We start from the raw sequence: 27,711 nt of genomic DNA, 5'->3' as shown, positions 1-27,711 counted from the left end.
TTATATTATGTGGTGTGGTGTTAACTATTATGAATGTATAAATAAACTTAAAATATTCAAAGAAAAAAAAATAGTTTTTAAGTTTGTTTTGAACTAATTAAATTCTTACCTGCCGTTTTACCAGTTTTAATTCCAGTTCAACATGCTGTGGCCATTGCAAGTGATATTCTAATATGCAAATAAATTTTCAGGAAAACAATTATTATTAAAAAATACCAATAGCTAGATGGAGCAGCGTCAATTTATTTAATATATTTTCTGGGACGCATCAAATTCATTTTGTGGTTTGAGGTTTAAATGTCTCACATTTTAGTTAGTACATCAGTAGTACCCGACAGGCATTTTTTCCATATGCTGTTGTTCTTAAGGAGGTCTAATGGCTTGTGCTCAGTGGTGGAATGTGGATGTGTGTAATGTGAGTCTGAGCTCCATAAGCACAGCAGAGCTTCAAATCAGATCACTCATCAATATATCCGCATCAGCCTTCCCCCATCTCCAGTTCACTCTCTCCCCCTTCTCTTTTTCTCATGCTCTCTTTCTCCTCTTACGTTCACCTTGTCTCCCCCCCCCTTTTTTATTCTCCATGACTTCCTCTCTCTCTCATCCCCTCCCACCTTACTAACAATCTCTGCATTGTTAATCTCTAATCCTTCTCTCTCTCTGTCCAGTTTAGAGTCTCTTTGTGTTATCCAGGACTCCGGTGATAATACGTTTTGGTTCACAGGGAGAAATCAAGATATTTAACCTTTGTTTGTTGGGTAGAGATTAATAGCCAAAAGACATTTGATTCAAAGGATGTGATGCATATTTAGGTTATTCTAGTCAAAATTTGCCCTTTTGAGAACTTAAATCCTTTAAGAAGTCTCTAATTCTGTAAAACTGAACATTGTTATTGCAATATTCAAATTAGCCTTTGATCTTTCAGTGTATTTAGTTTATTATTTCTGTAATGATAGTTAATATTTTTACAGTTTTTAACTAGGCCTGTCATGGTAATCAATATACTGACTTATCACACAGCACACACACATGACCTAAATATTTTTGGTGATGCTATATATTTCGCCCATGCATAAAAGTCAATGCATAAACATCCATGCAATAGCAACATTTTAGCTGTTTGCGCAACCTTAGTCATTTCAGCCAATCTCTATTGGAGATGTCAGTGTCAGCATTTACTCTTAAGTATTATAGTATTTATCTAAATACCATTGTTACCTTGCACTTTTTTGTTACAATTTATTATTTTTATTCATGATGTAACTTTTTTTCAATGTGATTCTCATGCCTAATTATTAAATTGTTAAAATTTCCCACACGTACTGCAAATTCACTAGTATCCTTCAAACGAGAACTAGAAACCCATCTCTTCCGAGAACACTTTAACCCTGGTGAATAAAACCAAGACCACATGTAGAAGCACTTTCTCTCTTCCTTCCTCTTTCTCTAAAAAATTTAAATTAAAAAACACTCTGACTTTAGCACTAAATTCTTTGAGCACAAACAAGTTACTTTGTATAACTGTTACTTTGTATTATCGCTGAATGCCTCCTTAATGGGGTTTATATGCATATGGACATTTAATTTCAGCCAACCAGCCAGCCTCAGCCATTCTGGTCTTTCCATTATAAAATTGCCATGTTTAAGGTCTGATTTCTTAAAAAAATCAGTGATCTTCACAGCCTGATAGATATACGATATGAAGTGGGTTTCAGAAAGGATTAGAAGCACTGCATTAAATTCCATTTTCCCCTGCCATGTATTTGAAATATGACAGTTTATTTTATGTTTGAACAACTAAATAAATGCTTAAGTCTATTTAATTACATTACAACATTGATGCTGTAAATGGAATCTTATGAACTTGAAAATAGTCACATTAATCTTTCACCTGAAGTTTATCATTAGCTGAAAAACAGTAGCTGTGCATACACTCCATTGTAAGCTGCCTTGGACAAAAGTGTCTGCTTAATGATTAAATGTAAATGTATGTAAATGTAAAATTCTTAATAATGAAAAAATATGTGTTCTTTGAAAGAGAGTGCTTGTATTCTGATACTGTTATATTGTCATTCTGGCGTTGTAAAATAAGTGGCAGAAATTGTCTTAATTACCATAACATTGTTTACCGTGATACATTTTGGTACAATATATCGTACAATAAAAAATAGATATTGTGATATATAGATATATAAAGCATTATATTTTATATATACAGCTATATATAATACTTTTAGAATTAAATAATTAATTTTTTTGAAAGAAATTGTTTATAATAATATAGTTTTGTTACATTTGGTCAATTTAACAAACCCTTGCTTAATAAAATAAACATTGTCATGCTTTCTAAATATAAAAAGAAATTCAACTGGAGGAATAGTGTATTTGCTTTAACTGTTTAATTAAATATTAATTTTCTTGTGTTTGTTCCAGCTAAGCAGAGATCATCTGATTGATCAATTTCTGAACAGCAGCCAGTACAGTTCCTCATTGGATGGCACTTACACAGGGTAAAATCTTTACAATAAATAAGTGCAATGTGTCCTCTACGTTTCTTGTGTGTTTACTCTTATCATCTTGCAGGCTCTCAAGTTATAAATGTGAATTCATCTCGCCGCTGGATGACTTGGCCTTTGACATGTATCAGGACCCTGAGGTGGCCCATATCATTCGCCTGCTAGACCAAAAAAAACAGGTCATGGTTCGAGAGGAAAGATTTGATTCGGCCAAAGAACTCAAACAAGCTATTGCTGACCTGCAAAAGGTAATTATATTAGCCTTGTTTTGTTTGAAAGTTCTTTATTTGGATGTACTTTGTTGAACTTTGGACATATTAACTTGAAAGGGATATTTAAATAAAACCGCAGTTGTTATATAGCCTGGCAGTAATTTTTTGGCAAGTCAAATGTCTTCTTTAAAGCTCAAATAAGCTCTTTTCTTTTGTATTTTTTTCTGTTTTTGTGTAGGTGGGCGAACGGTTGGGCCGGTATGATGTAGAGAAACTCAGTGCAATAGAACGAGAGGACTATGACACAGCCAAGCAGAAAAAGGAACAAATGGATGCTTACAGACTCGCAGTCTACCATCAGCTGGAGATCCACAACCTGCTGGACATCAGTCAGGTATACATGCACCCATCAATTTAGCCATCTAAATAATGTTGGGTTTCAGTATGTGTGAACAAAAGTGACAGAAAGACACTAAAGGTGTGGTGACAGTAGTGAAATTCCAGTGATGCTTTGTAAGCAAAGAGGGCCATTGTCACTAATGTCAAAAATGTATAAGGAACAACTTCAAACAAAGCAGTTTTAAGTAGGCATGGGCCGGTATGAGATTCTGACGGTGATAACCTTGGATATAAATATCACAGTTTCACGGCATCACGTTATTGACATTACTGCTCTAATGGATGCCCTTTTTAAAATGTCTGGGTGACAAACAAAAGCCTTTTCCCCTTTGTACACGGTATATTTTAATTTGGGAAATATTTATAATATTTTGGAACAGTAAACATGTCAGGCTAAATAATTTAAATGAATCATTGACTTCTGCTGTCCTCATTTGTTTCAAAAACACAGATTTCTTTACAATTTAAAACGGCTTGTTTGGAGATATTTTCTGCTGGAGAAAGACTTTTCCTAACCGCTGTATACCTTGAACACGGTTATCCACCCATGCCTAGTTTTAAGTATGAGTTTGTGTGACCAACTTAATAAACACATTTTTTCTTCTCATGCAAAATTCAAAGCATGCAAATTCCTGTTGGAATGTATAATATTACAGATTTTGTAGTAAGAATGATTACAGTTTTAGAAACTTACTGAAATGTCTTTTGAAGATGAAGATTTCTACAGAAATATTAAGCATGGTATTGCTTTTCAATATAGATAATGACAAGAAACGTTTCCTGAGCACCAATTTGGATTATTAATATAATTTCTGAAGATCTCATGACACTGAAGTCTGTAATGACTTCTGTTAATTAAGCTTTATATTTTAAAATATATTAATATAAGAAACATTATTAAAGTAGTATTTCAGTGTTTTACTTAAGTGTAATAATATTGTAGCAATATTTTTTTTACCATTTTATTAAATAAACATAAGGTGTGTGTGTAAAAAAACTTACATATGCCAGTGTTCAAATAGTTAGTGAATATTATGTTTTTTTTTGCATGAACTTTACCTTTAATTTGATTTTCTGAATGAATAATGCAACTGTTGTGTCGTGAGGGCCCAGCTCCAGTAAGATTAGTACTCTGATATAGCAGTTTCCTTGCTGAATAATGACTGTGCTGGTTGTTCTGAGATCAGCTGCTTGCTTCTTAATCATCTGAAGCTAGAGAGATGTTTATACAACAGAAAATAAATGATGTGGACAGTTATTATAGAGAGCTCTGTTTTTGTGTGACTAGCTGTCTTAAATGTAAGACAGCTTAAACATCAACAAATCATCAGTTCTTAACATTTTCATCCCTAAATGTGACCTTTTTTCCTGTTCTTTCAGATACACAGAATGTCTGGACTTTCTGACTCTGGATTTCTCTCTCCACGAGTGGGGACACAGAAACACATGCCTCATCCACCTGACACACATAGAAAGAAGAGACAAGGACCTGTGAAGGACACAGATGAGCAGGACACTTCAAAAACAACTAGTCCCAAGCATACCATCCCCTCAACCCCCTTCACCCCTCCTCACGTCTCCAAGATTGATGTAAGTGTCAGTGTATGCCAAAGTAACAGCCATACGGTAGCACTGCCAGGCTGCTCTAACCTTAAAACATATTTTGTTGGAATGTGTACGTTTTAATACCATTATACAACATTTTTTTAAGGAGAGTACTTTGATGGACATTTTTAAAAAGGTACCACCAGGAAGAATTTAAAATGATCAAAAATTGAACTGACAAATCATGTTTAACTTGTGTGAATTTTATCTATTTATATTTTATATACTTGTCTAAATAACTTTTTTATTGTAATATAAATTAGTTTTTATCATGTAATATTTTATGTATTTCCATTTTTATTCAAAAGAAGGTAATGATTCGCACTCAATTGCTTCATACTGTTTTTATTTTTACTTTTTCTTACATTTTACGGGTGATAACAGACAAACAGACGTTTCGGCACAAAGCCTTCCTCATTGTGAGAAAAAGTAAAAATAAAAACAGTATGAAGCAATTGAGTGCGAATCATTACCTTCTTTTGAATAATAGTAACGATCAGATTAACGCACCAAACCAAAGAAGTAACTAAAAAAGAACCGCAAGCGGTCAGGACAAACTTCAGTAACTCTGCACATGTATTTCCATTTTGCCACGAAATAGCCATAAGTTGCTGATGTGGCAATAAATAAATAAAAAATAAATAAACAACCATAGCAGAATATGAAAATATCATCCAGTGCATATTTTGTTTTTCCCCCGGTTCTTTTACATTACCACAGATACTACTTTTAAGGGTTCTTCTTTCTGCCATACACCCCATAAAGGGTTATTTGCGTTAATGAAAAACACTCTCTCTTTCTTTCCTTGTGTGTAGCTCTACTCTTCTCCAGCACAATATTCAAACTCTATCTTCACAGACACAAGGCTCTTTGTAGATTTATTATTTGTGCAAGTGTGTGGTTTAACATGTGTGTCAGGGATCTGCATTAGCCTGAGAGTTTTATGTTTTACCATTTAATAAAAAGATCTAAAAAAAAAAAACATGTTAGCATCAACAACAAATTATTTGAATTGAAAGACTCTCTTGCTCAAATCAAAATGATATTTCTATTTAAAGACTTGCTTTTTTGTTCTGCAAGAATTCATTAAACTGATCAAATTTGGCAATGCAACCATAAAGAGCATATGTATTCAAATTGTTAAAGGATAGTTCTTCCAAAAATGAATATTCTTGTATTTGCTCACCATTGAGTTTCTTTTTAAAGATATTTTGAAGAATGTTAGAAACTGGTAACCGGTCATAAATACTTTAGAAGTCAATGTTTAGCTCTAATAGAAAAAAAGCTCAAACTGGTTCGTGACAAATCATAGTTGAGTAAATGGAGACTGAAATTTCATTTTTGGATGAACTATTCCTTTAAGGATTTATTAGTGCACCTTGATCACTTTGGCTTTCATTGTTGTTTTGGTGCTGGCCATTCTGCTTAATAACCTTGAAATAACATGTAAGATGAGAACACAGTTTGTGCTGGACAATTATGGGATGACAGGTGTGTTTGTCACTTCAGCACAAAAGAGACCTTTCAGGGGGTTTATATGACAGTCAGATATTATTTCTTTGCAGTTTATAATGACAAAGTATTTATGCATGTAACAAATTGCTAGCATTTTAAGAACTACTCAACATCACTTGTGTTATAATTATTATTCACGTGAGTTAAAGAAGCTGGGAAGGATTTGGATGTCTAATTTAAAAGAAAAAAAGTGTTTGGACCTCATATAAATTAATCATTATGAGTGTGCATGTGTGTTTTCACAGATTAATTCTCTTCCTTATGACGAGAGGCCTTTGCCAACTCTCAGGAACAGGTTGAGTGATCAGTCAGTCAGTGAGCTTGATGAGATACTTCCTCTGGCAGACACAGCCTCTCCACGTAGCCCTCGGGCATCAGGACAACCAGAAGAGCTCACAGAAAAAGCTCAGAGAGAGGCCAGTCTGCCCATTGAAATATATGGAGAGAGTCTGGTGAGACATGCAATATTCACATCTCCCAGTTGAATGATTTTATCATTATTATTTAAGACAACTGGTCTAAATCACAAAATATACTGATCTAAATCTCAAATTTGTAAAAGCCGTTGTTTATGACTTTGGCAAAAAATCGTTTAGGTAATTCAAACGATTTTACTTATTTGTTTTGGTAATTCATTGCAGATTGTTAATTTTTAGGATCATGACTCTTAAAACACTATTAAAACAAAATTAAGCAGTTTTATTTTTTTGTGGTACTTGTGGTGCTAAAGTTAATTTATTTGTGCACACAGATGCAACACATTTATGTTCACATACATTTGTGTTTTTTATTAAAACCACCTCTTTTAATGATACCTTTCTTCTCATGATTACTTTACTGGCACAAGGGGAGGTGACAGTAAATAGTTTGTATTTGAGACATGGGGCTCTATTTTGACGATCCAGGTGCAAAGTCCAAGGCGCAGGGCAAAAAAGCATTAAGAGCGTGTCAGAATCCACTTTTGCAATTTTAAGGACGGAAAAATCTGCTTTGCGCCATGGTGCATGGTCTAGCAGGGTTGAGCTTATTCACTTAATCAGTTATAGGTGTGTTTTGAGAATGAACCAATCAGAGTCTCATCTCCCATTCTCTTTAAGAGTCATTTGCGTCGTGGCATAGCGCATTTGCTATTTACATGGCAGACTTTGTAAGTGGAAAAACTGAGCGATTCACTAGTAAGAAAACTGTAAAATAGAGCATCTACAGGCGAGAATGAGAGTAAACGAGCCTCCTCATCCTTTACTTTCACGTGTTGTTCGCACAGACATCCATTAGCCTATACATAATTTAGTTTAAGCGCAAAGATTTGTTTCAAAACTATTAAATTTAGTTTTAATTTCCAACAAACGAAAAAATAAACAATAATAATGAAGTGTGATAAAAAAACGGTGTTATTTCCAAATACACCTTCTATGCCCCATATGGTCTTAAACCTGACAGGTGGGCAAATTTAAGCTTGTTTTTAATAAAGCAAATATAAATATGCATATAATAAATAATACTGAAAAAAGTCCCCCGAGATGAAGGCATGAAAGTGGTTTTTATATTAATGTAGGCTAAATAATAATATGTTTTGTAATATTTTAATCCTTTAATTTTTTTGTCATATGTAAAGATATTTGTGTATTGCGGTACTAAATGTGTGTATTAAGCAGTGTGTAAGCGAGGTGCACAACTAACGCGCTCTGCGCTGGACTATAGGCCTGCTTTGATCTGGTTTATTGAACAGTCTATTATAGTTCCCCAAAATAGCAACGCACCAGCAATGCACCTCAACACGCCTCCTTTTTTTTTAGATCAGAACGCCTATGGACGCACATATGAGCACAAATGCATTTGCTATTTAAACAACGTGCTGCAAAACGTCAAAACGACTCTTGCGACAAGCTGAAACTAGCAAACAACAATTTCATCGCATTGCGCCGGGTGTATGATAGGGCCCATAATCTTTAATAGGTCACCCAAAAATTCTGAACATTTACTCATCCTTGACTTGTTCCAAACCAGTTTTAGTTCTATTGTTTTGATAAACACAATAGGAGGTGTTTTGAAGAATGTTGGAAACTGATACCCATTGACATCCAAAGTAGGAAAAACTATGTGTAACTAATGCTACGGAAGTCATTGGTTACAATAGGTTTGAATAATAAGGTCTCTCTACTAGCAAACTGTCTCTTAAATGAGATCTTGCAAATTATAGCAATCTTGAAATCCAATCAATTCATGATTAACAATGTCTATAAAAGTTTTGTTGATGTTTGAGAATCAATTTCACTTGGATATGTCACACAGTAAAGTAAAGATCTATTGCAACTTCCTTTTCATGCTATTTAACAACTAGCTGAGAAGGCCATGCATAGCTGTTGTTTACAGTCTCACAGCACTCTGCAAACTCTAACATAGGTGAAAAGGTCAGCTAGGGGGATTCTGTTATTCTGGAATGTGATCCTCACTTTCTTTCTCTTGTGTCTGTTAGGTGGCAGGAGCCTATTCCAAGACATGGTCCTACAGAGAGGATGCTTTGCTGGCAGTCCGCAAGAAACTGATGGAGGTCCCGTCTGGAAGCTCAAAAGCAGAACTGCGGAGCATGACAAGAGCAGCTGTGTTCCTCTGCAAGAAGGCCCTCACAGATAAAGTGTCATCAGTACGAGAGCTCTCACTTTATTTTAGCCTTTAGTCTTTTTCTTTGATTTTTATCGCCTCTACCTTTTGTTTGTTGGCCTCTCCTACTCTTTCTTTCTCTTGCTCTGTCTGTCTAATTTCTCTCATGTTGCCTTTTTTAAGTTGAGTTTCAGGCCAAAGACAGAACGGCACCATCAGCATGACTGATAGTCGTGACTGTTTAGCAGGTGTCGTGTTCTGTCTAGTATTGTGGATTATCTGTAGAAGTGATACAGCAACAAATACTGTATAAAGACTGGCTTATCTTTCTTGAGGGTGAACTTAGCTTCGGGTTTGAGGGAAAGTGCGATTGAACCGATTTTCTTGTAGTAGTGGGTATGAAGTGGAAGAAATGAATCACTTCTTGGATCACCATCAATTAAGGATCGATTTTAAATGTAAGGCTCATTATGGCATATCCTTATAGTTAAACAGGTACTTTTTTTGAGAGGCATATATTTGACCTGCACTCACATTACCGGGGCCAGTCTGATCTGTTGATTTTAAACCAGTCTGATCTATTTATTTATATATTAATCTTGCGGTTTATGGTATTACAACATACCTTGAATTATAATTGTCACGCAGATTGAGTAAATGGCAATATGAATTGATTTTGTACTTTTTAAGGGATAGTTTACTCAAATATTTCATCATCATTTATTCACTCTAAACTTGACTGACACGTTTTGTACATTAAATATGTGCGCACATTCAGGGTTCCCACAGGGTCTTAAAATGTCCTAAATTTCAAAAACAAAATTTTAGGCCTTAAAAAGTCTTAAATTCTCTGAAATAGTGTGTTGTAAGTCTTAAATAATTTTAAACGGTTATTAATTTTCCTCTGTCCTAGTAAAGCTACCCAATCGAGCCGACATCCATCAACAATCAATCTCAATAAAACTTTTTTTTTTCAATATTGAATTTTTTTTTTATTGCAAAGAGATCCATTTTACAAGCGGTTTGCCTTTTTTTTTTTTATTCTTATCAATTTCTCTTAATTAATTTCCCTATTCAGTGAAAGAAAACTAAAAGTAATTACACAATTTCTCATGATAATAACAGAGCAACATATCACTTTACATGATAAATTATACTCAATCAATTTGGACCAAAAGTCAACAAATGTATATTTTTGATTATTTATGCAATTGTCTAAATAATAAATAAACTTTTAACAATGTTAAACTTGTCATTAAAAAAGTGTATGAATCTAGAGTAGTCTTTTTTTGACTATTAAAGTATGTCGCTAAGAAATAATTATATTATTATTATTATTATTATTTATTTATTTTTTTTTTTTTTATGTAGTTGTGGCAACCAACCATTAGAAAAAAATCACTGATGTTTAGCCATGTATTAGTCTAAAATTAAATTCATAATGGTCTTAAAAGGGTCTTAAAAAGTCTTAAATTTGACTTGATTAAACCTGCAGAAACCTTGATGCTGAGAGATTTTTGAATGAAGGTGTACACTTAAAGGAAACACACATACTATCTATGAAAATTTATTAAACATGTAAAAACTGAAATTAAAGCAGACATTGCCTTAAACCAACAGTCAATTTTTGCTAAAAAAATGAAAATAAATAACTTGCTTTTGGAAACAAAACTAATTATTTTCAGTTTTTTATATTAAAAGTATAAAATAAGCAGCATCTCTTTTAAATAATATAGTTCTTTTATATCCTGTAAATAATATTTCAAACAGTGTATTTCTTACATCTGTAAATATTTTATTGTATATATTAATTTAATGTAATGGAAAATATGCCATCTCAAGGCATCTCTGGCTCAACTTCCAATCATCATCAATGTAACGCAAAGTAAGGCGAGGGTTATGCAACCAGCCTTAAAAGAATGGGATCACATGGCTCCACACATGGTAGGGAAAGTAATTGGAAAAAATTTTACCTGGAAAAATGAGATTTATTATACGATTATAGGTTCTGAATGTCGATTTCGACTTCTTTTTGATTAATTGTCCAGCCTAACCTGAGTTTACAAAAATAAAAGTTCTAAATGTTTGGAACAACTTGAGTGTGAGTAAATGGGTGAGAATTTTCATGTGTGTGAACTATTTCCCTAACAGGTTTAAAATGTCACCTCTCATGTTTTTTTTTTTTTTTTACTTGGGTCATGTACAGGTTTATTTCTTCATAACTCCATGCAGTCACATATATGAAATATTCTTCACATTGAGCATTCAAAATTAACATGTGAAACCCATCTATGTTTTTTTAACTGTTCGCAATAGCTTTGCTTGGGGAAAATAACATGCATATTATATTATATTAGCATTAAATGTAAGTTAAGCATAAAATGAATTTTTAATGATGTATATTACGCAGTTTTACAAATAGGTTTTTTAATGCACATGAAATATTCTTTAATCCTTTGGCATTCTAAAGGCCCTTGCATGTTTGTGGTTGTAATGTGACAGCTGTGTTTAATTCTCCTGACAGTCCTCTGATAAATCACTCACTGTTAAAGTCATGGCCTTTCAGAGTTTCATCTAAAGCTCTTTAAATGCTTGTACTGAGAGTGTGAACAATGTGCCCGCTGCTGGACACATTCCAGTGACCCTCTCTCCACGGTTATTTAGTTAAATCAACACAGCACAGCATTTAACTGTGTGCTTTAGCTGACCTGTTGACGTTACTCTGCACCATGTGTTGTTGGAAAAGCTACAGAGACTCTATCTGTAAATGCACCTTAGCTAAAATTTGGAGGAAATATTAGTAGTGATGTTCTAAAATTCTATTTCATGTATTTGTATAGTATATGCAAGACTTTTTTTGGTTGTATGCTACAAAGAAGATTGTATATAAAAAGACATGTTTATAAGCACCATAAAATCTCACAAAAGTTTCGATTAATAGTAACTTTGGTGTGAGTGTGGTATGTGCAGTTCATTTGCAAATGTGTGAACAATGCCATCTGAAGACTATTGTAAACAAACAGGTGGGCCGAGACCTCCCAAATGAAGTCTGATGTTAGTTAAGAACTCTGAGACATCTAACTAACCAAACAGTGCAAAAAGTTTCTTGCTTTGATTTTGTGTGTATGTACGTGTGTGTATTGTTTCTAGTTCTAAAATAAAACAAACAAGCAAGACTATCTAAAAAGACTTAAATCAACAAGCATTTTATAGGAGAGCAAAATATACAGTATTTTTTCTGAAATAATGTCAAAATTAAGGGAGTTTTTCCTTAAAGCTAAATAATCTTAATTATCTTAATCTTATCTAAAGCTAAAATATTATTTTGCTTATCCCATTGGCAGATCATTTTTACTTATTATTTCTGATAATTAGACAATTTTTTTTTTTGCTTGTCTAGAAAAAAGTTCTTGATTTAAGTATTTCTAAGTATTTGGACTAGAAACAAGACAAAGTAGGTAAAGTAACCCTGCACTCAGTTAAAACCTTACACACAGTTAAAAAGAGGTTAAGTAGGCAAATAGAAAACTTATGAAATCAATTATAAAACGAAATGTGACTATATTGAATAATAACTCTGCATGTGAGTTTTAGCATGTAGTGTAACAGCTGTGTATGTCTGTGTTGTATTTCAGGTGTTTCTTGCATCACTGAATCTGCTTAGAACGATTCTAAGTGAGTTTATTCCCAACCATCAGCTGGGCAAATCTGAAATCAGTCACTGCGTGGAACAGACTTGGAACAATCTGATCTCCAGAGCCGGAGACTCCACTTCGAGACTCAGAACGCCGGCTATCGCCTTCATACAGGTTAGTGAGCAATTCTGAGATACTATATCTGAATACATCTGTAGCAAAGCGCTTCTCACATGTTTTCAGGTCATTGGGTGCGATGAGGTAAATTTCCATTGGAAAAATATCAACTTGTCTGGTAAAGCTCTATATGGCTTTTATTGACGACTTGACTGACTAAAAATCTTCATAGGTGACTGGAAGGGAATTCTTTTGAAGGCATTGTGTACATTTATGGCCCGGAGCTTTCAGATGTACAGTATTTGTGGTTTTCTGTATGCATGAATGATGAGCTTTAATGTAACCCTGCTGTGAGATTCCCTCATTTCACTGAGCCATTATCATCAACTGGATTTACATAAACGGGTATAACAGGTATGCTTGGCTCTTGAAGATCTGTGTTTATTATCTTTGAATCTCCTTCATTCTACTGTACTTCTTAAATACATTGACACACAGTGGGGGAAATAAGTATTCAAAACGCCAACATATTTCTCAGAAAACATATTTATAAAGATGCTGTTTACGTGAAATTGTCATCAGATGTTGATGACAACCAAAGAATTACATATATGAAAAGAAAACAAACATAATTATTTTACAAATTAAGTTGTGTAATAAAATAAAAGGACACAGGAAATAAGCATTGAACACATGAAGAAAGGGAGGTGTAGAAAGGCAGTGAAAGCACAGACAACAGCAGAAATCTCTCTGAAGTTATTCAGCAATTCTCTGTCCTTCGTCATTTTAAACTAATAATATCTGCTTCAGTCCAACATCTACATTATCAGGATAACGAAGATGAAACTACGATGGACGTTTCAGCAAGATAATGATCCAAAACACGGGCAATGAAACTCTCAAATGCTTTCAGAGAAAATCAAGCTGTAGAATGGCCCAGAGGATCACCTGACTTGAATCCAATAGAAAATACAAAACAAAGATCAATTTGGATAAATGAAACCCACAGAACCATCAAGATTTCTACACTTTGTTGAAGTCTGTGAAAAAAATCACACCGGAGACCTCATTCTCAACATGAGAGTCATCTTTAACTTTACCGCACTGGGGTGCTGATATCACCAAAAAAGCCTTTTATATAATATATTTAATACATTTCAGTAGATCAGTGTGTCATTCCATTGTTATTACACGCAAACATTTTTTTGTTATATTTTTATGTTTGTATTGTTTGGGTTTTTACCAAAATCTGGTTCAATAACATGTGAACAGGTCCTTTGGAAATAATATTCCCAGGAAAAAAACATGATGTGTTGAATATTTTTACCACCACTTTATCAGTCTCTGAAATAAAAATGCTTAAAAGGTTTTTGCTGAACTAAAGACATAATTTGACAAATGCCATAAAGTGCTTTTGTTAAAATCATACTATTTTGCTATGTTGGATAGGTATGGCAGCAAGCAGTATTTACTCATTAATTGGACTACATTCTTCCTCTATGTAGCTAAACTGTACGTTTCTAGTCATTGAACTATCTAATTACACATTTGATTATGTATACATAAAAACTCCAGATTACTTCTGCAAATTGAATGTAAAAACCTGCTATAGCTCCACTATAACTGCGAATTTGAATTGAATTAGCATATTATTGTCAACATGTATACAGATAAAAAGTTACCAGAGTTACAACCTGCAGTAGGCTTTTAGATTGTATATCACAAGTACAATATATGTAGAAAGCAGTCTCGAATGGACTGACATGTTTGGTTGGCAGTTCTGTAGAACTTCATCTTCAAACAATCAGCAATTTCTATCTGATAGGGATGAGGATGTTTTACTTACCTGTGAAGCTGAATGTGTTTTATTTACTCATTAACATCTGCAATTACTTTATTATTCGAATATTACCACATTTAAAGGGATCATTTACCCAAAAATAAAAATGTTATCATATTGTACTCACTCTTATTTAATGTTTTAGTTCTTCTATTTAACACAAAATAAGCTATTTTGAGGAAAGCTGAAAACCTGTAACCATTGACTTTCATAGCATTCGTTTTTCCTACTAAGGAAGTTAAAAGTTACCAGTTTTCAGCTTCTTCAGGATAATGCTTGGAACCACTTAAGGGAGAGTAAAAACCTTGTACATTTGAATATGGCATGAACTATCCATTAAGGTTACAAAATAATATTCATATTTATTACATTTCTGTCATGAGGGATTGTTAGTATATTCTGAAATCACCGATCACAATTATTTCCATTTGTATTATAAACTGTTTACTCAACTTTTTTTTTAAACCATCATTCTATAACCACACCAGGTACAAAATGTCCTCTCAAATTTGCTGGGTGATGAAATGAACCACATCTCTTTCAGACAGATTTATTTAATTTTTTTTTTTTGATTGACTGATGTTGGTACAGGTTGTCTGTCTGTCACCATTGTGTAAGAAGACATCATTGTATTTTTGCCCTCATGTTCAAAAAGATATGTGACTCATACTTCTTGTCAAAAGCCACACCTTGCTGTGAACAATTTAAAGTCAAACACTAATGCCAAGACCTTAACATGTTACAGAGCCATCAACACCACATTATCCTTTACATCTCTGCCAACCAATACACATTTGTCCATTACTGTCTTGGAATATTGCCTTTATTGTGTGATTCAATGGGCGTCCACAGTTTTGAGTTGTCGTTTTAATGTGATGTGTACAGTTTAAATGTGTGTCTGACACAACAATTATAAAATAACTTTATAGAAATGAGCAATAATGTAGAAAAGATATCTAAACTGAAATTTAAATGGACTAATGCATCTATCAGTTAAATATAAAATTAAATGTAAAGTTAAAATAAATAATTATATAATGTAATCCAACGATTAGGTTTGTTCATATTGGACCCACAAAATATATGCTGAAACAAAGTAGCATTTTTGCAGTATATGATACTTTTTTTTGTCCTGTATTCAGTGTAGGCAAGGTGGACAAGTTAATAATAGCATGAGCAATTTTCCTGTGCTATATGATGTGAGAAATAAATCTATTCACTTTCTGATTCTTTAATCTAATTTTGTCTGCATTTCTTTTTTCTGGTCAGTAATTCAGTGGCTATTTTTAGTTTGAAAGCCCATTAATTTTATTGGGACAACCAGCAGCACGAACCAGAATATTTGAACACAAACATACAACATCCCCCAGCAAGAGAACTGCTGGGAAATATGAATTGAAATATTATATATTAAAAGTTATATTAATTATTAATATTGTTGCATACTTCAAATCTTGTATTCAAGCACCCCATAAATTACCATGATAAGAAAGAAAATGACAGTTCAACATTGTTTTCTGCTGGATTCCAGGTCCTATGAGACTTTCTGGTAATGAATTGGCAGATGAGAGTGACAGAATGTTTAATTTCTTCCTCCTTATAAATCTATAATTATTTTGTGCATATACGAGAAATGGAATGGCTTTATATATAATAAACAGCTAGAGATCAACCAGAGCATGAATAAAACACACTTTTCAAATGTTAATTTTGAGACTAAATTATATAAGAGACTAGATCAAGACTAAATTGTTTATATTAAATGCCAAACTGGTCACTTTAGGTTGACTCATTTGTAAAAATGTTTTGTTAGAATGCTAAATTTTAAACACTACTAGATTTTATACTGACGGGAACTTTGATGGAAGTTTCTAAAAATGTCGTTCCAGGATGAATTTAACTTTTATCACATATCAAAGTGAAAATTTTAATTGAATGTTTTAAAGCATGATCACCTCACAGCAAGAGGGTTGCTGGTTCGAGCCTCGGCTGGGTCAGTTGTCATTTCTGTGTAGAGTTTGCATGTTCTCCCCGTGTTTGTGTAGGTTTCCTTTGGATGCTCCATTTTCCCCAACAGTCGTCCTAGTATTGGGTTGCGGCTGGAAGGGCATCTGCTGCGTAAAAACATATACTGATTAGTTGGCGGTTCATTCTGCTGTGGCGACCCCTGATTAATAAAGGGACTAAGCCGAAAAGAAGATGAAGGACTGAATGTTTTTAATGTAAAATTTTAAGTATTCTTTTTTCTTTCTGTTTTTTACTGATATATGAAGTTGTTGCTGTTATGTAGTATTTGTTTCTCTGTACTGCCTTTTTTATGAGATATGAGCCATAAGTTGCTGTTGTGGCAATAAACAAAAAAAGTATTAATATTTAAAAAAAAAAAACATTCCAAACCTTTTTGACTTTCTTTTTTTCTGTTGAACACAAAAGAAGATATTTTGAAAAATGTTGGAAACCAGTACCCATTTAACTTAAATTATTTAGTTTTTCTACTAAGAAAGTCAGTGGTTACAGGTTTATAACATTTTGCATAAGATTTTCTTTTGTGTTCATCAGAAAATGGTAACCCATAAAGGTTTGGATTCACTTGAGGGTGAATAAATAGATTTTTTATTTTTGGTTGAACTATCGCTTTAAAAACATGTTCTTTGTCTTTGTCTAATGCTAGCTTGTGGATTTGTTTGCAGGAAATGGCCTTGTTTAAGGAGGTAAGAGCGCTCCAGATGGTTCCTGTGGAGCTGGTCAGACCCATGCAGAGCAGTGTGCCCGCTAGACAGGCACTGAGCAGACTGGAACTGATTGAGAAGCTTCTAGAACAGCTGGGCACCAAGGACTCTGGCTTCACCCTTGACAGCATCATGCGGGTATTGGCCTAACTTTCACTTTTTCCTAAGATGATCTCACTGGGTGTCAGCTCAGCTCAGTGGCCCTCTGTTTAGTCATGATGTGGACTTGAAGTTTCTAAAAGATTTTTAAGCTACAGTAGCCCAAACTGAATTTTTTTTTATTTGTTCAACACAAGAGACACAAAGTAGACTAAGAGACCACACAAGCACTGACTGCCATTGAGTTACGTTTAAGGGATAGTTCACCCAAAAATGAAGGTGTACTCCGTATTTACTCACCTTCAAGTGGTTACAAACCTTTATGTGTTTTTCTTCTGTTGAACACAAAAGAAGATATTTTGAAGAAAGCTGGAAACCTACAACCATTGACTTCCATAGCAAAAACAAATACAAGTCAGTGGTTACATGCTTCCATCTTTCTTCAAAATATCTCTTTGTGTTCAACAGAAAAATTAACTCAAACAGGTTTGGAACTAGTAACAGGTGAGTAAATGATGACAGATTTTTCAGTTTTGGGCGAACTTTCCCTTTCAGTGTTTGTAAATGGTACAAACCTAAATTGTGCTTTAACCTCTAAGACCACGCAAATACTTTTTTGTGGCCAAAAAAATCACCAGTTTAACCTTTTTGAGAGCTGAAGGTTAATTTAATTCTCAGAGGTATCATATAGGTTCTTTAGGGCTTCATTAGACTGTACACAAAGTGGCCTTTGTATGACGGAGTGGGTGTAGTCAATTCTACGTAATGTCTGTTACTATTAGTTTCTACGAAATGACACAAGTCTGCTCTGACAGCCAGCTTCATATCCATGGCACAGTTAATGAAAGGCATTCGTAAGTCTCAGCACTCATGATGTTGTTATACTTCCCTATTTTTTCTCAGTTGCAGAAATTCTGTTTTTGTTTTTTCTGTAAGCATCTGTGAAGCATGAAGTGTGTTTGCAATGCAAACTAGTGACACAAATGCTACAGAGACTGTGAAATTTCACAGGGATGCTCAACACAATCTGAGCTTTGAGTCTGAAATCCAAATGGACTTGTAATAAAACAACAGCTTTTGCTTATTTTGTATGTCAGGTCTTTCTAAAGGCCTGAGGTCATATTTTCCTCTACATGGTTTGGTTGGATATATTGATAATATTTAAATATTTTCAATAACTATTGAAAAATGTGTAGCGGAGGCCAGCTAGCAAAGTGCTATGCAAGTAAACTTCACTTCTCTGATCTCTAAAGTTACTCTAGCGAAAGATGCTAGAGGCCGTGGTCTTTAGCCTGCTTGTTAGAGCAATTAACCCTCATACAAAGAATTGCCAGATTGATCCCAGCTCAGACCGGGTTGGGTGCAGTAGGACCAGTGGGTTTCAATAAAAACTTTTTTACATATTTGATAATACTTTTCTTGTATAGATAAAAGCCATCTCAATTTTTTCCTAGACATACAAGTTATACAGGTTTCCAAAAGTACATAAACGACAGGTGGATTTTGTTTATTTATTTAAAACGCTTTTATTCATTCATCATTCTTTAACAGGAGTGTCCGAACTCGGTCCTGGAGGGCCGGTGTCTTTAATAGTTTAGCTCCAATTTCCTCCAACACACCTGCCTGGAAGTCTAGTAATCCTAGAAAGAGCTTGATTAGCTGGTTTAGGTGTGTTAAATTGGGGCTGGAACTAAAATATGCAGGACACCGGCCTTCCTGGACCGAGTTTGGTCACCCCTCAGAGTTCCTCATATTTATTGGGTCACTCTTTTATTTTGAGCATTTTCATTGACGATCCCCTACTCAATGGTTGCTGTAGGTTACATGCAGGGATGGCTGCTAAATGCCTTTCGCATGCTGGTTTCCCGGGAGATGAGATTGGCTTCAGGGCACAGCGAGAGGCGATTGGGTTTCCTGTAATTAAAATGAAAGATCCAGAGCCTGGGGGCACATGAATGGGATCTGTGTATGGGGAAGGGGAGAGAGGAAAGTGAGACACAAATATTTTTAATATAGTCATAGAGTTTATATAAAGTCATTGTTTTACATATTGTAAATGAAGCATAAAAATCATATTTGTTTATTAGAAATATGGAATTTACTATTATTATTAATATATATGTTTAGGCTACTATAGGTATTCACTGCTGTTCAAAGGTTTATACTTTTTTTTTTTTTGTTTTTTTTTAAAGATCTGCTATACTCACTTTGGCTGCATTCATTTAATCAAAATTACTGTAAAAACAGAAGTATTATGTACTATTATTACAATAAATTGCTTTGGAATGTATTTTAAAATAGTAAATGCTATTTATTTACTGTTTTAAAATATTTATCAGAGTAATTTTATTCCTGTTATGAACAAGCTGAATTTTCGTTTCACTTGATTCTTTAGAAAAAAAAGAAGTGCTTAAAAGCTGTTTCCTATAATTATTATTGTTGAAAACAATTAAAGGCATAGCTCACCCAAAAATGTCAATTTTAGACCCATTTGCTCATTCAAGTATTTCCAGTCCTTTGAGTATAACACAAAAGCTATTTCGAAAAATGTTGGAAACTAAAAGCCGCTGACGTCTATGGTAGTAAAAATACTATGAAGTCAAAGGCTACTGGTTACCAATATTCTTCAAAAGATCTTTTGTTTAACAGGAGAAAGAAACTCAAACAGGTTTGGAACAAGTGGTGAGGTAGTAAATGATGACAGAAGTCAACTATCCCTGTAATATTTTTATGGGAGCTCTCATACATAAGTTTTTTGGTGAATTTAAATGTTTTGTCTAAAACATGGAACTTTGAATTAATTTAATGCATCCTTGGTGAATAAAAGTATTATTTCTCTTAAACTTTCAAAAATGTTCTGGCCTTTTGTTATGAATAGCTTTCTATACTGTCCAATGGCTTTTTAAATAAGTCATTTGTGTGTGATGTGTGTTAGTTTCTGACAGGTGGATTGGAGCACAGCTCTGCCTCTGTGAGGGAACTTTCCATGAGACTCATCCAGACTGTGTACCGTCTTCATGGTAAACCAGTTCTGAATTATCTGCCACCTGATGACTCCAGCACACGTAAAAACGTCCTCTACAAGAACCTTTTTGACTCGCTTGCAAAGTTAGACGGAACAACCATTAACACACAGGTAAACTGGTCTTAATAGCGTCCTTATCTTTGAGCTTCATAATTGACATGCTTGAAATATTAATGTGTGGGCTAAAAAGAATGTTTTCAGTTTTAAGAGTCTCACTTTCATTTCAGAAGTCAAAAAAGGGAGCAGAACGAGACGAAGGTGAGAGGGAGAAAGAGGAAATAAGGAGCTTACAGGAGCAGCTTGCAGTGCTGAAGGAGATCAGTGTAGGTTAAACAATAATATCCATTCATTCATTCATTCAGTTTTCGACTTAGTCCCTTTATTAAACTGGGGTCACCACAGCAGAATGAACCGCCAACTTATCCAGCATATGATGCCCTTCAAGCTGCAACCCATCACTGAGAAACATTCATTCACACACATACACTATGGACAATTTAGCTTACCTAATTCCCCTACAGCGCATGTCTTTGATCTTGTGGGGGAAACCAGAGCCCCCATGAAAACCCACACGGACACGGGGAGAACATGCAAACTCCACACAGAATTGCCAACTGACTCAACTGAGACTCGAACCAGCGACCTTCTTGCTGTGAGGCAATCGTGCTACTCAATGCACCACCGTGACACAAATTATGTTAATGATTAATTATATTTGAGATGTGCTTTTCTTAATCTCAAAGTGCTACAAGACCTACAACAACAAATAAAATCAAATAAGAACGTATAAAATCTCTGCAACAAGCCAAAAGTCACACTACAATAAATCAATAAATAACCAAAAGATTATAAATTGCATAAAAGTGACAGTGATAGTCCCAAATTAAATCCTTTGCTAAAAAGATCTGTCTTAAGAAGTTTTTTATTCAAAGTTGAATTAATCAGTTTTTTGTTTAATTGTCTTTTTAAGGCTGAAGCTAAATGGTCTTCTTTATTGTTAACATGACATTTTCATATATGAAAGGTCATTTGGAGAATTGGATGTGCTGTGCAGTACTGAGATGACTGTAGAGATAACTTTTAATTTAACTCCGAAATGCATTTAAGATTTGAATCTGTTTTTTTAGGAGAAAGGGAAGGATAATACCAAAGTACCTGAGAAAAAAACAGAGAAGGCAACCAAATCAGGTGTTGTACTGGTATCATATTCAGTGTTAAATGTAATTGTTTTTGTGAATTGATTTGGTAAAGATAAATTTAAAATAGAAATCACTATTCAGTTGCAGCAGGAGTTGCAATTCATACCATGCTACTTGTCAAGAAATGTTGTTCTTCAGGCTTTTGTTTTGACCTTCAAGTATCTGTTGGCAGGTTTTTATCAAATGAAAGATTACAATGATCGAAAACAATTCCTTTGTCTGACAACATATTTTGTTTTAAATAAACCTCATGAACTGTTAATGTCATAATTTTTTTTGCCAAAGTACCGCCTGTACATGTTAATTACATGTATAGCGTATACATTCAAATTAATTATGTTTCTTTGTTTCAGCAGGTGCAAAGAAGGTAAACCAGTCTGTCTCTGGTGATGTAAAAGCCAGTCAATCATCTGCTGTAAACTATTTAGACAAGTATGTGTCTTCCTCATTGATTCTCAATTTAGCAGTTTTTCCAGTCAGTGGAATCTTCAATGACTCAGTCATTTTGCAAATGTCAAGGGTTTTATCTTGTCTAGCTGTTCAAATTTGCCAATATAATCTCAACAATGCATTTGAAAAATGATAGGGTAATGCGCTAGGCTAATGGGCACTCATTTAATCAGTTTGTCATTGTACTGCTGGGAAAAAGTCTTGATAGCACGATAAAGGTGAAATGAAATCTCAGAGTTAATGATGATTATGGTGTTGTGTGTGTGTAGTCTGTGTATTTTCTGTGGGGAGAGAGATGAGTCTTTCACTGAGGATGGACTCGACCTGCACTACTGGAAACACTGTCCAATGCTCCAGCGCTGTCTTCAATGCAGACAGGTACACACTCGCACACATACATATGTGGATTACAGGCACTCTGCATAGTCTTAATGATTTTATACTGTACAAACTGTACTCTCTCCTTAACCTACACCTACACCTATTCCTAAACCCAACCCAAATTTATTTGTCTTCAACCCTTTTGGTTTATGTGAACACAGGAAGTGTCTTTATAAGCCATTGTATAATGTAATGGCCATGGCTTAATACTGATGTGTTTTCATTAAACACAATATATTCAAGTACAAACATATATACTCACTCATAATTCTTTCAGGGATAGTTCACCCGATAATTAAATCCGTACCCTCAAGTTGTTCCAAATGTGTTTAAGTTTCTTTTATCCATTGCACATAAAAGTAGATATTTTGAAGAATGTTGAGACCAGTTTCCAATGATAGTAGTCCAGTTTCTTTTCATAGTAGTTTTGTATGCCTACTATGTATACTAGTACTAATTTTCTAACATTTTTCAAAATATCTTCTATTTGTGTTTTTTAGCTTCTAATGATTTTTTGGGTGAAGTATCCCCTTAATATTTTGTATTGGTTGAATTGCTTTGGAAAGTGTGTTATTGTATTACGTACATGTGTGTGTGTCTGTGTCTGTGTTTGTCAGGTGGTTGAGATTGCGAGTTTGACAGAGCACTTGCTGACAGAGTGTGAGCGGAGGACAGATTTCTCCCAGTGTCCCCTCTGCTCTGAAGCCCTCATGCGAGATAAGCTAACGGAACATGCTCAGAGCACTGCTTGCAATCGTGAGTCTCCATTGTGGGGTTGAGCTGAGTTTTTACTTCACCATACTTGGTGCTAATGTTGGCATAATGTTAACACATTCTCAAAAACTTGCACCTTAACTAAAATTGGCACTTTGGGTTTCAGTTGAAAGATGCTGCGCCACAATGCACAGCGGTGTTCAGGATGCTTGTTTCACTCTCTATTTAGCCGTAGTTATTGCGCAGTGTGACTCGGCTTTCATAGTGACATGTACAATGACAAGTGACAAAGCACATGCTTACCAGAAGAGCAAAGTCTGCTCAAATAATGTGCTGATAGAAGTAGTATAAACTTGTAAACACTTGTAAAACAATGCCTCTCTGTAGTTTTACCATCAAAATAATGTGGTTGTTTTATAAGCGTGTGTTTTTTTTTTTTTATCAATATAATTTAAATTGAGGTAAAAGTCTTACAATATTACTTTATATAAGAAAATAATAAATAATTATAACAAAGGATTTTTGGTTTCGGTTTTTAAGTATATCCACAAATGTTGGCTTTGATTTTGGCCCAGACTTTTCATTTTGGTGCAGTCCTGACATATATAACTTGTCCTTATTAGAATGTCATTTTTATCTTTTCTGCTTTGCACATTTATGTCAATATGCAATACATATTAGGTTATATTTTCTCCTGTCACATCCTTCTTTTTGAAACACACACCCTTTTGTATTTCCCTGCTATTTTCATTTTCTTACAATAACAACAAGGATTCTTTACATACAGATGACCACGTTTTCTTAAGAAAATTATTCTCATGTAAAATGCGTAAGATCTTTTAAACCTTATATCATCATCTACTTCCCAATTAAAATCACTAGCCAACTTTTAAATATTTAGTGATGGATGAGGGGCTATAAGTCTCTAGAAAAGCAATATATAGCACTATTTGTACCATGTTATTTGTATATAACATTATTTGTTTAATGATGATTTTTTTGTTTTGTCAGCCCCATCTTCTGATGAAAATTGCAACCACTGTCCTCTGTGTCATGAAAACTTCACATCAGGGGAGGAGGTGAGATCACTCATATTCACACACACGCGCGCACACACATGTTTGTTTTTGTGAAAACTGAATATGTTACATAGATTTCTATTCATTTTATACTGTTCAAAAAACCCTATATTGTATTGCTCTTACCCCACCCTACCCCTAAACCCAATCATCACAGGAGACTGTGTACAACTTTACTCATTCTTTGCGATTTAAAAGCTTTTTGAGTAATGAGGCCGTCACCAATGTCCTCGTATTTCACCTCCTTTTTGTAATACCTGTGTCATACCCATGTCATTATACAGATTTGTGTCCTAATATGTTACAAAAGCACATACACACACTTTACATTCAATTCATACTTATAGTCATTATTTGTCAAGATTAAATGTAAGGCTGCTTTTTTTATATTTCTTTTTATGTGTAAAACACAATAAAACATTTTTAAATATATATATTTTTTTTATTAATAATTATTTTTAAGATATACTTTATAAAATGTATTTGACCAGATTGCTTAGAGATTGCTTAGTGAACCTAATGCATTTACAGCCACAAAAAGTAAATAAAAAAATAAATAAAAAATACTCTACATCATTTTATATATTTTTTGTTTTATTTTATATATTTACATTTTATTTTATTTCAAGTAACAAAATAGTAGTTTTAAGTGCAAATGAAATATAACCCTTTTTACTTTAGTAAAATTTATATGTTATTGTTACTTTTATTGGTCTTTTTTTAATACTTTTTTGGGCATTTTTATAATTTTTTTGTATTTCTGTTTACCTTTATATTATAAGTAATATGTGTTGTATATAATGTGAGTGTGTATTTTTGTTATTGTAGAATATAAAAGCATTTGAAATTTGTTCTCATAAAATATTAATCTAATATTTTCATTTTATTAAATACAATTTTCATTTAGCACTTTTTCAGTTAACAACAAAAACATTTTAATCATTGAACTTAATATGAGCAGGGAATGATACAGGGAATACACTGAACATTACATACATTTTTGACTTTTTAGAGTTCTTAGTTTACATGCGTACATTCTGAAAATAGCTGTAAAGACATTGTTGGTGCTTCTTTGATTCAGCATGAAATCAATAGATATTATACAACACGTTTCAAATATCCATATAGTATACTGTAAAACCCAACAGTCAGATTTATCAAATTAAATTTGTGTAGGTAACTCAATTTGCTGGACATTAATTCTTCTCATTTGAAACAAGTTTTGAACTCAGTGTTAAAGGTAATGAGTTATTTAAGTACCTCATTACTTCAACTTAAATGGAGTAAGTTCACTGTACTCAAATACTATAGATTACGTTTTAACTCAAATGGTTTGTTGCAATCGATCTTCTCGAACGGTTTGAGTTGCCTTAACTTATTTGGTTTTACAGTACTACTTACAGTGGTTTTAGTTCTCTTCGTTTATTAGGTTTTGCTGTGCTCAAATTGATTCATTTACTCAAATGGATTAAGTTCACTGTACACATTAGGATTAGTTTTTGAACTTTTTTCAAAAAAGGTTTGTTTTAAATGGTTTGCGTTACCTTAACTTTTTGGGTTTTACAGTGTATGTTTATAATATAAGAATATTTGCTTGAAATCAAGCATAAAACAACTCTGTATTTGAAATGGATTGACCCCAGCATTAAAATGAGTGTTAAACTCCTTCTCTCACACATGTTCCTCATAGAGCAGCAAAACAGTGCATGTGTTGTGTGTGCAGGGCTGGAAGTCTCACCTCATGGGACCAGAGGGCTGTAAACACAACTCACGGAGGAGAGCGATACAGCCTAGCACTTACTCATATGCACAAGGTGATCATTCATCTCTTATAGCCTTTATGAGACCTTTACAACCCCACACTGTCCCCTTATTAGCCCCTTCTGCCCCACAAAGCCCCCTATGGACTCCAAATCATCCCGCAATGCCCCATCCTACCAATACACATTATATTTATATTCTTGTAAAATTCAATAGTGTTTACTTTGTGTGCCTGACCAATTAATGCCTTTAAGTGCTTTGTGTTTGCATTTCTCATATGTTTTGCTCTCAGGAAAGTCAGTAAACACAGCTGGAGGTAAAACAACAATGGTCATTTCTGAGTCTAAGGCTAGAGGGCTGGGAGGAGGCAGTCGCATCCCTGCTCCAGCATCCAGAATGAAGAGACGCAGCAGAAATCCTCCAGACAAGGCCTCTACATACCGACTTCAACAGGCGTAACACACGGCCCACATGAAAACTTGAGTAGCTTTGCTGGAAGAGTCTCATATAACTGGTCAGTCGCAAATATACAGATCATATCAGGTTTTCAGATTTTAGAAATATTCCTCTAAAGGCCAACTTACTCTTCACTAGCAGATAGCGACCATGCTAATTTGGTGTTGAGGGAGCAGTGGTTTTCTAAAGATTGTGTTTGTGTGGTTGGTAAACACTGGTAGGGTAACTTCGGCTTCTGTTCCTGATGTAAACGGTTATTGCTATTAGCTCTGTAATGTTTTGATGCTGCTAATTAACCATTATTTCTGGTTTAGAACTGGTGCTTTGAATGTAAAGAAACAAAAACTAACTTTAACTAGGCTCTGGCTCTAAAGAAGCACTTAAACTGCTTTGGTGGAAAAGGGGAGCGTGTTGCTTTTGAAGGTGTTAGTTGGCACTTGTTGGATCGTGGAATGTTTGAGAAGTGATGCAGTGTAATTTGGGGTATTGTCTGTGTTGGTTTCTGTCTGTCAGTGCAGTGTAAATTGGCCTTAACTAAGTTTGTTTACCCCTAAATGAAAACTGTCATTTACTTCAGCCTTTTGTCAATCCAAACTCAAAGGAAATGTTCATATTTGGAACTCAAGTTAAGATATTTTTAATGAAATCTGAGAGATTTCTGTCTTTTTACTGAAAAATTATATCCTTTACATCCTATTATATGTTATAAAGGGATAAGACACCTAAAATGAAAATGTACTTTCCATTTATTCACCCTTAAGTGGTTTCAAATCTTTGAGTTCTGTAATCCTGTTAAACGATAAAGAAGATTTTCTGAAGAAAGCTCAAAGCCTGTAACCATTGACCTTCATGGTAGGAAAAACAAACATAATGGAAGTCAGTGGTTATGGAAGTCAGTGGTTATCTTCTTTTGTATTCAAAACTGGAACAGGTTTTGAATAAATGAAGGGTGAGTAAGTGATGACAGAATTGTCATTTTTGGGTGAACTGTCCCATTAAGAGATCACAATCAGCATCATTTTCTTAGCACATGTCACCAGACACACCTGATGTAGAAATTTACCCAGAAATGAGCGTAAAATCTAAAAGGTGTCGATGTGAACAAAAATACTTGAGCAGCACAACAGATTCATGAACAGGTGTACATTTTGTGCATCTGCTTTGTTTACTTCACAGGTGGCTCACCTGGATTTGTGTAATCTGTTTGAAAATAGTTTTCTTGTATAGTGTTTTATACTCGTTTAGTGTGTAGTGTTTGTGTATATTTTGTGGTTGTCACACTATTATGTTTGTAAAGAATCTCTAACACCATAGCCAACAGTAAAAAAGCAGCCTTTTAAGATAAGCTTATGTCCAAAAGATTTAAAATTGACAGATT

The 27,711-nt window shown here is 34.1% G+C and overlaps 1 protein-coding gene across 5 annotated transcripts in view; it reads left to right on the top strand.

The window, feature by feature from the left end:
* cep104 (centrosomal protein 104) overlaps positions 1 to 27,711 on the top strand; it is a 34,005-nt gene that overhangs the window by 2,853 nt on the left and 3,441 nt on the right. The window contains exons 6-22 of one of the 5 annotated variants that reach the window (XR_015497840.1): positions 2,434 to 2,510; positions 2,584 to 2,764; positions 2,967 to 3,122; positions 4,508 to 4,717; positions 6,493 to 6,699; positions 8,724 to 8,891; positions 12,484 to 12,657; positions 17,131 to 17,307; positions 20,204 to 20,404; positions 20,521 to 20,616; positions 21,421 to 21,481; positions 21,849 to 21,924; positions 22,212 to 22,320; positions 22,941 to 23,079; positions 24,049 to 24,116; positions 25,840 to 25,930; positions 26,170 to 26,391. Coding sequence is in view for 3 of the 5 variants with exons in the window: in XM_087264576.1 (XP_087120702.1) it covers positions 2,434 to 2,510; positions 2,584 to 2,764; positions 2,967 to 3,122; positions 4,508 to 4,717; positions 6,493 to 6,699; positions 8,724 to 8,891; positions 12,484 to 12,657; positions 17,131 to 17,307; positions 20,204 to 20,404; positions 20,521 to 20,616; positions 21,421 to 21,481; positions 21,846 to 21,924; positions 22,212 to 22,320; positions 22,941 to 23,079; positions 24,049 to 24,116; positions 25,840 to 25,930; positions 26,170 to 26,336 (2,361 nt within the window). In the remaining 2 variants the exon portion in view is untranslated. Of the gene's footprint in view, positions 1 to 2,433; positions 2,511 to 2,583; positions 2,765 to 2,966; positions 3,123 to 4,507; positions 4,718 to 6,492; positions 6,700 to 8,723; positions 8,892 to 12,483; positions 12,658 to 12,726; positions 13,016 to 17,130; positions 17,308 to 20,203; positions 20,405 to 20,520; positions 20,617 to 21,420; positions 21,482 to 21,845; positions 21,925 to 22,211; positions 22,321 to 22,940; positions 23,080 to 24,048; positions 24,117 to 25,839; positions 25,931 to 26,169; positions 27,693 to 27,711 lie in introns of those variants that run through there. The other 4 variants (XR_015497839.1, XM_087264577.1, XM_087264576.1 and 1 more) reach the window with 4 other exon arrangements.

Source organism: Danio rerio, chromosome 8 (genome assembly GCF_052040795.2).
Source record: "Danio rerio strain M-AB ecotype USA chromosome 8, GRCz13ab, whole genome shotgun sequence".
Taxonomy (NCBI): Eukaryota; Metazoa; Chordata; class Actinopteri; order Cypriniformes; family Danionidae; genus Danio; species Danio rerio.
The sequence above is the reverse complement of the archived record's forward strand: the minus strand, read 5'-3'. Positions and strand labels throughout refer to the sequence as shown.